The sequence below is a fragment of the Notothenia coriiceps genome, unplaced genomic scaffold, assembly GCF_000735185.1.
Source record: "Notothenia coriiceps isolate Sejong01 unplaced genomic scaffold, NC01 NC01_scaffold00008190, whole genome shotgun sequence".
Lineage (NCBI taxonomy): Eukaryota > Metazoa > Chordata > Actinopteri > Perciformes > Nototheniidae > Notothenia > Notothenia coriiceps.
The window spans coordinates 1-15,281 of NW_011340891.1; the positions used below are offsets into that span (position 1 = coordinate 1).

The 15,281-nt window shown below is 40.4% G+C and overlaps 1 protein-coding gene across 1 annotated transcript; it reads left to right on the plus strand.

Annotated features, from left to right (window-relative positions):
• Nucleotides 1-2,276: 2,276 nt before the first annotated feature.
• On the plus strand, nucleotides 2,277-14,528 carry LOC104944482 (IgGFc-binding protein-like; the record flags this gene model as incomplete). Its single annotated transcript, XM_010770017.1, has 13 exons — nucleotides 2,277-2,381; nucleotides 5,390-6,033; nucleotides 6,704-7,137; nucleotides 7,464-7,627; nucleotides 8,676-8,852; nucleotides 9,327-9,552; nucleotides 10,216-10,461; nucleotides 11,113-11,214; nucleotides 11,881-12,028; nucleotides 12,514-12,634; nucleotides 12,931-13,263; nucleotides 13,650-13,821; nucleotides 14,431-14,528. Coding segments are annotated over exons 1-13 (2,970 nt in total), but the record flags the coding sequence as incomplete, so codon positions are not given.
• Between the last annotated feature and the right edge of the window lie 753 nt (nucleotides 14,529-15,281).

Below are 15,281 nucleotides of genomic sequence, written 5' to 3' on the forward strand. Positions count from 1 at the left end.
CATAGCTTACAGATAGCAACAGTCAGCTGCTAGTGGCTGCTGCTGCACTGGTTGAGGGCTCCTCTCTTAGCGCCCAGACGAGAGAGGGTAATGATACATGGGCAAGGCCAGGCAGGAAACATGTGACTTATCAGTAACTTTAGACATCGTAACACCATTATAAACGAGATTTTATTATAGATTATACATTTTACTGATACCAATTATATAATATTTACCTTGTTCATTAAAAATTAAAAATATATATTTAAAAAAATATATATTTAAAAAAGAAAATTTAATTTAATTTTTTTTAATTTTAATTTGTAATGTGGGAAGAGGTGGGGCGGCGCCCCCTAGCGCCCCCTGTGGGCCGGCCGCCACTGGAGTTGAGTGACACCCAGGGGAGTTAGTCCCCACATTTAGCCTTAAAAGTGTTCAAGTGTGGGTTAAAGCTTGCAAATAAGGGATCTTTCAGTAGTGATTTGGGGACTAAGATACTTCAGTAATTTTATATATATTAATTTTATTTAGGCTAAGTTATCTTTAAAGTCACTTGTAAACTAATATTAATAATAAACTTTATTTATATAGCACCTTTCATGCTTGACGCAGCCCAAAGTGCTTTACAGAGTATGACAAAAACAATTACAATAAAAAATTTGGAACATAATTAAAATATATAAAAACAATAAAACATGAACAGTGATACTACTAAAAATGATAAGCCAAATTAAAAAGATAGGTCTTTTTAATTTACTTTTTAAAATTCCAATTGAGGTTGCCATTCTAAGATCAAATGGGAGGCTGTTCCACAGTTTGGGGCCATACAAACAGAAAGCAGCCTCCCCAGTGTTCTTGTAATGCACTCTATAGAAATGCGGTTTCTTCTTAGTGTGTTTGTTAAAATCTTGGCTGCAGCATTCTGAACTAATTGCCATTTATTTGTGGATTGTTTAGGGAGACCAGTAAACAGAATTGCAATAATCCAAGCTACTAGTAATAAAATGTACAACCATTTCAGCATCATCGTGAAAAATGGTCTGATCCTGGCAATGTTCCTTAAGTGGAAAAACGAAGTTTTTGCAACCTTGTTAAAATGGCTTACATTTTTTAAATCACAGTCAAAAATTACCCTGAGATTTGTAACTTTAGTTTTTATATATTTGGAAATGCTGGAAAACAAAGACTCTACTCTCTGCCGTTCTGCTTTTGGGCCTACTGTAACATTTCATTTTTTTGCTCATTTCTATTTAAGAAGTTATCATTCATTCATCCAATTATTTACAACATTAAGACAGGTAAAAAGGTTGTTTACAGAACCGGGGTTTTGGGGTGAAATGGAGATATACAATTGTGTGTCATCGGCGTAACTGATATTTCACACTGTAATAGTTTATGATATTGCCAAGCGGGAACATGCATAATGAAAATAGAATAGGGCCCAGAATGCTTCCTTGAAGAACTCCATATTCAATGTTATAGGTTTGTGACACAAAGTCTCCCAAACTTACAAAGAATTTCCTTACAGACAGGTATGAGCGAAGCCATCCAAGGACTGTCCCTGAGAGACCCACCCATTTCTCAAGACGGTTCATTCAAATACTGTGATCGATTGTGTCAAATGCTGCACTCAGATCTAAAAGAAAGAGGACAGCTCCATTGTTGGAATCGATTATCATTCTTAGGTCATTCACTACTTTTAATAAAGCTGTTTCAGTGCTGTGGTTTGTTCGATAGCCAGACTGGAATGTATCAAAAATGTTATTGTTGTTAAGATGATGGAGTAATTGGTTGAAAACAATCTTTTTATATTATCAAATTATTTTGAACCCATAAATAAATTCAAGGTCTCTGCGCATGGTAAAGTACAGTATTTTTTCACAAATGCAGCTTGATTCTAATATATATCTGTCTGATACAGAAGCAATTATTTTGACTTTTGTGGATGCACCTTTTTAAACACAACTGGTCCGAAAATTAGTTAAATAGGGACTGTGATCTATATAGGATGAAGAATTTGTGGAATACATTTTTCCTGTGATAATGTAGGAAATCTTATTTCATGGGGACCTTACGTTGGAAAAGTAAACAGACACACATGACATCATCTTGGTTGGAACCAAATAAGAGCGATGAGGAGAACAGGGTGGGGGAAGGATTAGTGTGACAGCATGGTAAGATGAAAAGATAACATTACATCATTGAGTGAGATTGCCAAACACCAAATTAGGCCTCCACCTTTCATATCAATGTTATTTTTTCACTAATTACATAACAAACACAAACACGCCAAAATGCAATATGCCTTCATTCAACCAGATCCAACCGGCATCATGTCCTACACATATAAGTCTCTCCACCCTGCCTCCGTCCAAAGCACTTCTCCAGGTCAGCTACAGGTACAGTACCACCGCTCTGCTCAGAACTGTGCTGTCAGGGAACTATTACAGGGGATTACATTATCTGGTTGGGTTTTGGCTTATTTACATTCTTTTTAGGTTTGTGAAGTGCAGACCATTTCTGGAGCCTATCTGAGATAGCATAGATAGTTTCCAGAAGCTAGGACTGAAGGGAATGATTTAAGGTCAATCACTATTTATATTATTTACACTTCACTATTTATACAGTATAGAGGTAGCTTCTGTACAAAATGAAAAATATGTTTAGTTATAAGTTTGCTACATTTGTCTCAAAAGTATAGCAAAGATGTACTTTTGGATCACTATTGATACAAAATGTTGGTAATTAGCATTACATTCAAAATCTGGGTATTTCTTATCGTTTTTTTATCTTTGAATTTGTTTGAGGATTGCTGTTTCTGGAGCTTGCATGTATCACTTTGCAGTACCTATACCACTGAGGACTGGATACTGTTCTGCACCATCAATTAATACGATTTCATGCATTCATTCTGTAATGGCCTATGTATATGACATGCCATGTAGCTAACGGTCATTTACGAGATCACTTTTACGATTGCTTGCAGTGGCATCCATATTTGAAACTTTAAGCATGTTTACATGGTCTTAGACGTTGTAGGCTTCCTCAGTCAGTGCATATTCGTTTCCTTCTGCAGTGATCTGCTGATACTTAACATTATTAGTATAAAATAATAACACTACAACTGTCTTTAGTCATATTGGTGTTACTCTCAACAGTATAGCTACTTGTATAACCATATTCTACAGCCACTATTACTAATTATGCTTGTACTGCTGCCCCTCTTAATTACACACTAAAGGCAATTTAATGAGTGACAAGGTAACAACAATGTCACAATAATCCAGGGTCAATATATACAGTATATATTAGCCTACAGTCATATATCAATAAACCCTGTTCACTGGGGTAAGGGCAGTTTGACCAAGCCTTTGTAGATGGAGAGGTTGCCCCACCATGTGACCTGGCACACAGACACATTCAAGGCCATTGATGCACCTTTATTTACGAGTAATCTCACTCTCACTCCATCAGATGGCCATTTGTGTGTTCTGGAATATCACAGACGGTCGTCCAGGACAACTGACAGCTGGCACGCATTACTTAATATAGATCATTGTTTTCCTTTAATTTAACATCATCATAGTTGTACACTGAGAGGCAACAGAGCTAATGCAGACATATATTTTTTACTGGCCAGATATCTGCGATAGTATTGTGAGTTAAAATTGAGACATTGTGACACTGCTGCTGAGGGCTCTGTGTTTCATGCTCCCTCCTGGCCGGACATATCCATATGAAGTATGACCGAGCATCTGATATCAGGTATCGAGTGGTGTTACTGCAGCAGCAGATCTAATGACACTGAACAGTGGCTGTGTGGCTGCAGAGCGTTAATGGAAAGTTGTTATTTAACCCGAAACAAGCCACAATCATGCGCGTGCATGCATGCTTGCGTCATGCATGCTTGCGTCATGCATGCTTCGCTCTGCTACTTAATCAAATGGCACCACACCCTGCTCTTATCTCTGTGGGCTGGGTGAGACTCCAGGACTGTTTGACAGTCCCAGTCTGTCCCTGCTCTACAGATCACGTGTTAATGCTTTTAAATTAATTTGCTTCTGTTAAATTAGTTTATTTTGATAAACCATTGTTTGTCTCTCATGTTTATCATGGTTTAAGAGCCAGCTCTGTCCTGATACACCTCATTTGGGCAGGCCTGTTCTGTCTGTGTAAACACTTTTGTTCCGCTATAACTAGAGAGCTTTAATTATTCATGTAACACAGGCATCATACCCAGCTTATACTATTATATAAAGTAAATCAAGTGTGTCTGTGGGTACACACGCAGTGGGCTTACCCATCTCCACCTTTAGTAGATGTTAGTTAAAGGCAGTTTGCTCATGCCGCAATGTGTGTCGATGATTTAGATCCTAAACAAATACAAATGTTTACATCAGAGGATGAAAGAGGCAAAGAGAAAAGAGACTTGCAGAGGGAGGCAATAGTGGGGTTATCTCATATACATTGAGGTATGGGACCTACCTCAATGTATTCCTAACGTATGTCCTTAGAGATGATTAAATCTAAGGACTTACGTAAGTTATCTTTATAAATGAGTAAAAGCTTCTTTGAACCACAGTGACAGAGGACAGAGTCAAGGCCTGGTCAAAGGCAAACATTAGATCTGTTCCACTCAATGCCACACTCAAGGCATTTTGCTGAGTGCGATGGACTTGCAAATGTCACAATAAACCAAGGTTCTATACACAGTATAGTAATATGATGATGAATCTTGGTTATTCAAAACTCTTCCAAATAACCTTGAAAAAAAAATTGGGTTGAAAACTACAAATATTTTTTAAGGGAAATTAAAGAAAGCTGAATTCTCACGATTTGTCACTGACCAGGTTTCCACTTTTATTTTTTATAATTAATATTTTCTTATTAACGTATTGGCCTACTTCATCATCTGAGAGTTAGAATTGGCAAATGTATGTTCATTGGATGTTAAATATCTGTGGGGGTGGGCGTAAATACTTTTCCAGAATTGAGTGTGTGCTGCTATTATAAAACACAGAAAAGTGGCCGATGGAACTTGCCAATATGTGTTAGGAAATGAAGCACAACACATGATGTTCAACACTTTATGTAGATGTATCCTGATTCCTTCTCAAGCATCACGTATATTGGTTTAAAATGCAACTCAACCCTTGTGTGTGTGTGTGTGTGTGTGTGTGTGTGTGTGTGTGTGTGTGTGTGTGTGTGTGTGTGTGTGTGTGTGTGTGTGTGTGTATGTCTTCTTCTTGCACTGTATTTCAAGCAAAACTTGACTGTGTCTTCTGCTCAGTCCATCATTACTTTTTTGCTGTTTCACATTTCCATGAAAGACAGCATCCAATCTGTTCTAATGCAATTGGTTAATCCTTAACACATCCCAGCATATAACATGACATAACATCTACAGGTGTCTTCACTGAGATTCTCCAGGAAGCTGAGCCTCTCTGCAGGTCAAAGCCAGTGGGTTTCTCTGCCACGTGGATCCGAGCTGCAGAAGCAATCTGTTAATGAAAACTCAGCGGTTCAAATCTCCTCCACTGCTGCGATCTCTGTGGTCTCCTTCAACCGCCGCTTCGCCACAGGAGATGGCGCCGTGGTTTCCCCCACAGAGCAGCTAGGTACTGACTACTTCGTGTTCACACCCTCAGGAGGCAATCCGAGCATGGACAAGCTTGTGGCTATTGTTAATGGCAAGAGCCAGAATAGGATCACCATCTTACCTGGTGCTGATGTGTCACTGAGAAATGAGAAGTGGAAGCATGGGAAGGCGATGACCATACAGCTGGCACCATACGCATCTTACCTTTTACGAGGTCACACAACTTTGACGGGCACAAGGATCCAATCCCAGAAGCCTGTAGCGGTGTTAGCAGGCCACCAGTGTCTGTCCATGGGTGGGCTCTGTGAACACGTGTATGAGCAGCTGCCCCCGGTCCACAGCCTGGGTAAAGATTACATGGTGCCCAAGACTGGCAGCATGAAGACCACAAACCAGGCAGTGATAGTCGCTGTTGAAGACAACACTGAGTTGACTCTGGACTCAAGAAAACAGTTAAGTTCATTATGAATTAATTATAATATACTGTTGAAGCTACAGCCAAAGATGTCATGGTCTACCCGTGTGCTGGCAGGCCTATCCACCTATACATCCAACACACACCCTTCCATCCATCAAACTAACACATAATACTATACGGAAAAATATCATGTAATAATTACTTTTGGAAATATCAATTGACTCTAGTTTCATAATGGCAAAGATAACTTAATGCAATGCAACAGAAAACACAAACTAAAAAAAAAAAAAAATCACTGCATACAGCATATAGATGAACAATGCTGCGAATAAATAAAAAATACAAGCAAAAGAAACACGTCGTCAATACAGAACATGAAGATATGACCTGAAAATACTTGTCCCTGTTTGAGAAGACAGAGGCATAATTGTGATTTTTGATTTAGTTGTTACTCTTTACTCCTTGGTTTTGGACAGTGCTACATATATCAATGTAAATGAGTAATCTTGATATATTATTATACATAATATGTAATAATATATATAGTTAGTCACTTACTTTAATGTTAGTCAAAACATTATTTTTCCTGTACTGTCTATATTATAAGAGAACAATATATTATATCTCAATTGTAAGTATTTATTGTAAATTAAAGTATCCGATGTGAACTACACTTCTATAACTAAGTTGTATGACTCCAACAGGAAGCTCGCAAAAGCTGGACACGTCATCCTGCAAAAACTGACCTACAAACGTCCACTGGTTGTCAAGAGCAACAAGAAAGTAATGGTGCTGCTTCTCAGCGACAACCGTCCATATGACCCTTTCCTGATAACGCTGATCCCTACATGCAAGCTGTCCACTGATTGGGCGGTGGAGACAGTGGGGGGGCTTCTGAATACTGTGTCCATTCTGTCAGAGAAGGAGGGGGCAGCCAGTGTGAAGGTGTGTTGGTCAGGAAGGTGCATATCACCTCGGTGGAGTAGCCTCCTGACGGACAAGCACTGGGTGTGGTCCAATGTAGATGTGGGGCATCAGCAGAGCCATGTGAGGGTGGAGGGGGACGCCCTTATGGCAGTGTACGCCTATGGAGGGAAGCACCGCCATTCATACGGCATTGCAGGAGTTTGTTCTGAAGGTACACACAGATTCCCTTACACACACACACACACACACACACACACACACACACACACACACACACACACACACACACACACACACACACACACACACACACACACACACACACACACACACACACACACACACACACTATTTCTACATGTATGCTGTACAACGCATAAGTATATTTATATTACAAGTCATATCACTTTATGTATGCCTGAAAGGGATGAAATTGATGAGTTATAGTGCATATGTGACGAGTTAAACACATTAGAATGGCAGGATTACATATTCTTCCATGTGTTTATGTTTATGGTGTGTTTGTATTTTCTGTAGGTGTCACCCCTCCCACACCTCCACCGGACCCTTGTGAAAAGGTGAAATGTCGAGTAAAGGAACGTTGTGTGAAAGGAGAATGTGTCCACGTTTCTACAGCAACCTGCCGTGCGGTCGGTGACCCCCACTACCGCACATTTGATGGCCGACGCTTTGACTTCCAGGTTGGAACATCTTGACCCCTCATCAGCAGCCATTCACTATCATACTCTTGGTATATTCTGTTGACACACCGAACATAAACCAAGAACACAACTTCTATGAGAAATATTTTATTAAAATGAGCAGTAATCTTTGCCTCTGTAGGAGCTAGGAATCCATTACTCGAGAAAGATAAATAATGTTCATGCATTCATATGTGTGTGTATATCATTGAAAATGCCCATTTTGTTGTTGAGACTTCCTATGCATTTCCTACACATTATTATTACTATTTTCTGTAATTGCCAGCAGCCCCCCCCCCAAACCAATACTCCATATATGTCCCATTGGACTAAGAGCCTGTTATACTTAAAACAACAACAATTGCTCCAGGCAAACTCTCCCCAATGACGTCATCCGCTGTAAAAACTCTGCCAAATACATACCTAAAAAACTTGATGCTAAATGCACAATAAATGTATTGCCACTGAATATAAGGCTAGCAAATACGACATTACCTGTTTAAACATAAGGTATGACATTAACCACGGCCATTTTCCAAACTCCGTCAAAATACAGAAAAAGAAGAAAGAAAGAAAAGCCAGCTGCACAGTATCAAAGATCAGCGTGTATTATAGCTAATCAGATGAGCATTGCCCAACACTAATGGTTACTAATAACAACTTTAAACAAGAAAAATATTTAAAGTAATTAATTTGCCTCCTAACTAAACCCTTAAACTGAATAAGACTAAAATCATGTCTCAGCAACACATTATATTGTAGCCATTCATCACACATTGCCTTACATAACTCACATCAAACACTCTAGAAGGTTTTCAAACTGAAAACCTTCTAGAGTGCTGCAATTGCACAGTTTGTTTAGCTTTTAATAGGCACACCAGCATCTTGTGTTTCATGGATAATCCTCTTCATAAATTGTGAGAATGGAGCCTTTGTTATTCTGCATGTCTGCTGGATAAGCCAGTACCGGTGATATGATTCCAACTCACCTGGGGGCTTTATAAGATGAAGTGTCCAAAAGTTAAGCAAACTTCATATTTTCTCACAGGGTACCTGCACATACATTATGACAACAGTTGCAAAGAAGGCGTCTGACCTCAGGGAATTCACTGTGACGACCAAGAATGACCACCGAGGTAACCGCCGAGTTTCATTTGTGAGGACTGTTGGAGTCACCGTTTACGAGCAAAACATCACCATCGGCCGACACAGGTCACAAGTGGAGGTAACACTTTGTGATCATCAAAGTTCAAATACACAGACAAGCAGGCTGAGAGTACAATAGACTATAGAAAGACTTGTAGCAAGCCAGACCAATGTTGAATATTCATGCCAACCTATCTGTATTTAGATATTTTTGGTGAGTTATTCTCCAATTTTCTTGGGACATTTCTGAAAACGAAAATCAAACAGCTCAAACCTAATTATTTTGTCAAAAAAGAACATGATTAATATAATAATATTTTGTATTAATGTATCACTTTATTTATTTTGTTGCTATTGCAAGAACACTTTTAGTTATCTGCGTGATTGCTACAATGTTTGATTGCAGTTTGGTTCTCAGTTCTCTCAGCTTTTCACATGACTACATACAGCTTTCTCTCCGCTGATCTTGTGTTGCAATGCATTTCCAGTTTGCACTATTGTTCATAAGCAGTGTTACAACTTGTTCTAAGTGTTGTTGTGTTATTACCTTCAGGTCAATGGAGAGTTACAGTACTTGCCTGTCAGTTTGTTTGGGGGTAAGGTCTCTGTGAAGCAGAGTGGAGCCTATGCTACCCTCACCACTGACTTTGGCCTGAATGTCAGATATGACTGGAACATGAGGCTGTACATCACAGTACCCTCGTCCTACCACCAACACCTGGGGGGCCTCTGTGGAAACTACAATGGAGACATGACAGATGACCTGCCAGAAGCAAAGGGTGAGGGTCCCTGTAGGAGGAGAGCCGCTTGGGTGGAGCCAGTAGTCCCATGTGGTCTGAATGTAACTTCCAACATCCAACAGGGTGGTGCAGTGAAGACCGACAGCATTTTTGACAGGGGACCCAGAAGTTAGCTTTGCAAGGGGTCCCTTGACAAAAAGCATTTTTTTTTAGTTTTGAATATTGCAGAAGGAAATATTTGTTTATGATACTTACACATCTTTTACAGCAGGATAATCTCCACATTTGGACACAACTTCACTTATTCAGACACTGGTTGACTAACGTTTTTTAAGAAACGTAAAAGCTTCAACACACCCCAGTGGGGTATTTATTGATCAATTTCATGTCGTGGAACTCAACTTGAAAACCACTTCTGCAGACCTTATTTCAGGGAACCCAAAAGTGTTAAAAATGCTAACTCATATCCGGGTTTAGGACTCATTCCTGCACCACTCTTAAGCGATTGGAATTACACTTTAAGACATTCCTGGCGGTAGATACATTATTGTATAAGTATCAAATCAACCATTCTGTGTTGGATATGCCGAAACACTCACTTACAGGAATGTTAAGAATTACATTTGTGTTGAAGCCTTAAAAACTCTTGTTTTGAGTCAGATAAGAAACTCTCTGAAACTGCATTCCTTTTGTCTGTGGCAGACTCCAGTGTCCCTACTGTGCTGAAAATGATCCGGAAGTGGAAGGCCGAGGACTCAGATCGGTTCTGTGATGATAACTGCGCTGGTCGCTGTCCTCAGTGTTCAGAAAAGCAGCAGGCCCACTTCCGTCTGCCCAGACTCTGTGGGGTCCTGACAGAGGCCAGTGGATCTTTTTCAGCCTGCCACAAACAGGTGGACCCCTCTATGTACCTGGACAACTGTGTCTATGATGTCTGTGTCAATAAAGGTAAGCCGGTAATTGAGTATGTTAACAGTTTTGGGACAGAATACACAAAAACATTCACAGATGAGTTATGCTGACATGAAAAGTGTAGATGTATGTATCGAAAACTTAGAAGTATATATTCAATTACTTACTAATTATTGATGCATTTATGGGTTTATCACAGCTGGTAATGGTGGCACTAATTTGAATGACTTTTTATACTGATTTTAGTTAGTATAGTGGCTGCCCACTGCTCCTAATACTACCATGGGTTAAAAGTGACTAATTTGTTCTTAAAATTTGTGTATATGTGTGTGATGACTAAAAGAGGATTTAAATATCCTATCGATATGCATTGAATGCAAACAAATAGCCTATAAAGATACCTCTATTTGTTAAGCTTACATTTATACAGCTCAACTTTAAAACTAAACTCAAATAAAGAAATTCTCACTGTTGCAAACAGCGAACCAAAATGTTTCTGAACAGTTAAAGCATAAAAACAGTAGACATGCCATCATTGATCTAAGCACACTGTTCTGTCCACGTGTGTGTGTGTGTGTGTGTGTGTGTGTGTGTGTGCTGCAGCCTGTGTACCTAGACTGTGGGGACTCACTCGTCTGTTTGTTGTGGTTCTTCTCTGTAAATAATAAAGGGTCTGTGTTTGTCTAGGTGCAAGGCGGGTTCTCTGTGATAACCTGAAGAGTTATGGTGATGCCTGTCAGTCAGAAGGAGTGAAAGTCAACCCTGAGTGGAGAATGGTTGCCAAATGCTGTAAGTCACTTTTGAACACTGTCATAACTTTAGGTGCCAAACTTATGATAAACCACGCAGTCCTATCATCTGAATCCTATACGGTAAAGTTGTTATTATAAACTTCTAATTCTTATTACTAAACGGGAATATACTAACCTAAGAATTAACTTGTGGAAATAATGAGAATTTGGGTGACTTTGCTTTCAGTTTTTCTATATTCAGTTCTGACTGGCTGGTAGGAACCCCAGATATTGTAGAAAAACACGTAAAAGCTTAAATGATTCACCAATAGGATACTTAAACACGTTGTATGTGTTAGAACAAGTATCTGAAGCTTGTATTAACCACAGATCTTATTTAAGGCATTTAACCAAAAGCACGTTCAAAAAACCATTGACTTCCAGACCAGGGAACCAGGAATCACTCAAAAGCTAACTCATTTCCAGGTTTAAGGACTCATTCCTGAACAAATGTGCAGTCACGTGTTGATCTGTTAGCTATGGAAATAAAACCTACAGGATGGAAACATAAATGTCTAATCCAATCATGAATGAACTATTCAAACCTTTTAAAAAAACATTCATATTGTTTAATAATTGTATGATGTTGTTTTGTTTTAGATTTAAGGGGAACAATGAGCTCAAATATGATAATGATGAATAATGATCTCCCCTCCCCTCGCAGTCCTCTCCTGTCCAAAGGGCAGCCACTATGAGGCGTGCGGCCCCTCCTGCCCTGCCTCGTGCTCAGATCCACACAGTGAGACGCAGTGTAAGGACCCCTGTGTGGAGGGCTGCCAGTGTGATAAAGGCCTGGTGATTAGTGGAGACAGGTAACTAAACACCTTCTTACGGGGCACATTCTTTATGAATAAACAAACTTACTGCAAGATGATGTTACGCTATTCCATAACATAACCACACCAAGGCAGGCCATTGGTAGAATAGTTTACTGTTTGGTGTCCCATGATCCCAGATTGATTCATAAAAACTCTCTGGGGGGAAACAGGCTCTTTGTGATCTTAACTTTACTCACAGTGGGGTTTAGTGCCTTGGAAAGCATCTGATCTGTAGTAAATGTGCTAGAACATGCATAACCACAGATATGGTTATTTCGAAGCAGTGGAAATTAATAGCATAGCAGGAATGTTTTATACATGTTTGGTTTAATCAAGTTCCAAGTTCTTTATCCTCCTATGCAATGTCAGAGAAGCAGTTTTGGGAATACAAATCTTAGATCGCAGGCTTCAGCCAACAAAGCACCTAAACATTTTAAATCTAACAAACATAAATATATCACATTTGGTGTGTGTTTCAGATGTGTTCCTCAGAAAAGATGTGGATGCCAACATAAAGGCAGTTATTACCCACCAGGCAAAGCTTTCTGGGCTGATAACACCTGCACTACAAAGTGTGAATGCATTCGAGGGAAAGCCAAGGTTGGTGATTGTGTGTGTGTGTGTGTGTGTGTGTGTGTGTGTGTGTGTGTGTGTGTGTGTGTGTGTGTGTGTGTGTGTGTGTTTGTGTCATGACAAAAAAGAATCATTTTATGACAACGCACCTTCACTCTGAGGACACACATTTTTCCGGGCTCACTAGTGTTTTAGCGCCCCCAGAATGTGTGTGTGTGTGTGTGTGTGTGTGTGTGTGTGTCTGTGCAACATCATTGTGTTGCTAGTTTTCATCTCCTCCACTGTATTCTAATATTGTACTCTGTTCTCTCCTGCTGATGAAGTGCAAATCAGTCACCTGTAAGAAGAATGAGCTCTGTGCTCTGAAGGAGGGAGTGAGGAACTGCTACCCAGCATCCTTTGCAACATGCAAAGGCACCGGAGACCCCCACTACCGAAGCTTTGACCAACGGCGCTTTGATTTCCAGGGCACTTGTACCTATGTCCTGTCTCAAATCATCAAGGGATCAGACAAGGATCTGGAGCGGTTCCAGGTGCTGGTCCAGAACGAGAACCGAGGGCGTAACAAGGCTGTGGCCTACACCAAGTCCGTGTCTCTGACTGTGTTTGATGACATCACTGTCAGCATGAGTCGTGGCAACGCAGGGAAAATACTGGTGAGATCAGTCCGCCTCCTGCAGGATATAAGGGGGAAATGACAGTAACGCAAATCCAAACATATCAGTAATATTCAGAGTTCAAAGGCTTTATTGCACAGCTATGAAAATCCCAAGCTCCTCCAACAATGCAACATAAACATATGTAAGAGATAAAACAATAAAACCAATAATAAAACAATAAAAATTGTGCTAGAAGAAACAGAGTAGAGAAATGATAGTGCAAGAGAATGTTGTAATAATAGATAAATATGTGAGATGCAAACACGTATTTGCATCTCACAAAATGAAAATATGAGTTTGAATTTTGTGAAATTTGCTGAAAAATCACTGAATATTAAACGGATTCAATGATTAAATCTAAATTCACAAACACCCCCCCCCAGGTCAACAGCCAGCCTGTAAACCTGCCTTACTCCATGGAGGATGGAAAGCTTTCCCTGTACCGGCAAGGCTACTTTGGCGTGGTGACAACATATTTTGGTTTGACGCTCAGGTTCAACTGGAACAGCTACGTAAGCTTGACTTTGCCCAGCACATACTCTTCAGCTACAGGAGGTGAGTTACGGTGCATCACTGCTGGGGGTGGTTTACCCCCCAGTATGAAGCAAACAGTGGCATAATGTATTCAGATGTCAGGTCAGGGGCTAAGATAATTCAGATTGTTGCTCGCCCCCCAAAGCTTTATTAAGATAATGAGCAGATCCAGTTTGTTGGGGGGGTAAGGTCTCTGTGAAGCAGAGTGGAGCCTATGCTACCCTCACCACTGACTTTGGCCTGAATGTCAGATATGACTGGAACATGATCCTAGCGTCCCTAAACTCTGCTCTACCTTTGCAGCTTTTTCTTTTAAAGCCATCGGGCTACCCGTCAGTCTGAAAGCCTGCACAGATACCATTGTGTTTACAGTGCTATAGAGCAGGGGCGGACTAGGACAAAAAATCGGCCCGGGAAACTCGACCGGCCGAACTCGGTACCGCTAGTCAATTGTCAACGGGGGGGGGGGGTGAATTGCTAAAACTCCCGGTATTCCCAGTGGCCAGTCCACCCCTGCAGTAGAGAAAGAGTGGGCTTATATACCATTCAAGCTACAGAGTTTTCATTCTTCTTAAAAGTTGCAACATAAGGTTTTTTTTAAGGTGTAATGTGTATCTTGTTTTTTTTCAGGCTTGTGTGGAAATTACAATGGTAGACCTGGTGATGACTTACTGAAACCGGATGGCATCCTGGCTAACCACATTAACATCTTTGGACACAGCTGGAAGGTGTGTATCAGCTGAGATCTGCGGTGGCTGAGCATCCTACACAAACCTGAACTGACCAAAAAAACACACACATTAAAAACTCCATTAAGTCATATACTGTAAAACTGAACAGTATATGAAACACAAAGCCAGCACATACTCCATACAGTAGAAATAATAATGTGTTGCTACATGGTGGATATGTCAGAAGGAGAATGACGTCACACCTTCAACATTGTTCTCTGAAAAAGCTTAAAAAAAACAAAAAAACTCAAAATGTATACTGGACATCTTAAGGTCCTTACACACCGAGCCAATTTTCGGCGCCGATTGATGTCGATAGATGTCGGGCCGTGGATAAGCGTTGTATCTCCCTACTCAGATTGGTGTGTACTGCACCGTCATGTCTTTTCGGCCATGCCGACACCTTCCGCCGCCAATTCGACATGTTGAATCGGTAGGCTGTGGCCAAAGGCCATCGGCCAAATAAATCACTCTGGTTGGCTGTTCAGCTTAGCGAATCAGAGCATGAGAAGCGAAACGGAAGTGAGGGACCCAAAAAAACTATTAAGAAGGCAAAGCTGAGATTTCATTTAACTCCAGCTCTCGACACAGGTTCGGGAAGCCCCATGAGCTTCTCGCTGTAGAGTGAAAATGGAACGCACACGCTATTTGTTGTTTGTTTATATCACCCAGTCTGTTCTTCTTCTCTCGGTTATCACGCAGTCTGTCTTCCGGTTGTTGCCTCTTTTGAATGAAGAATACACACTACCG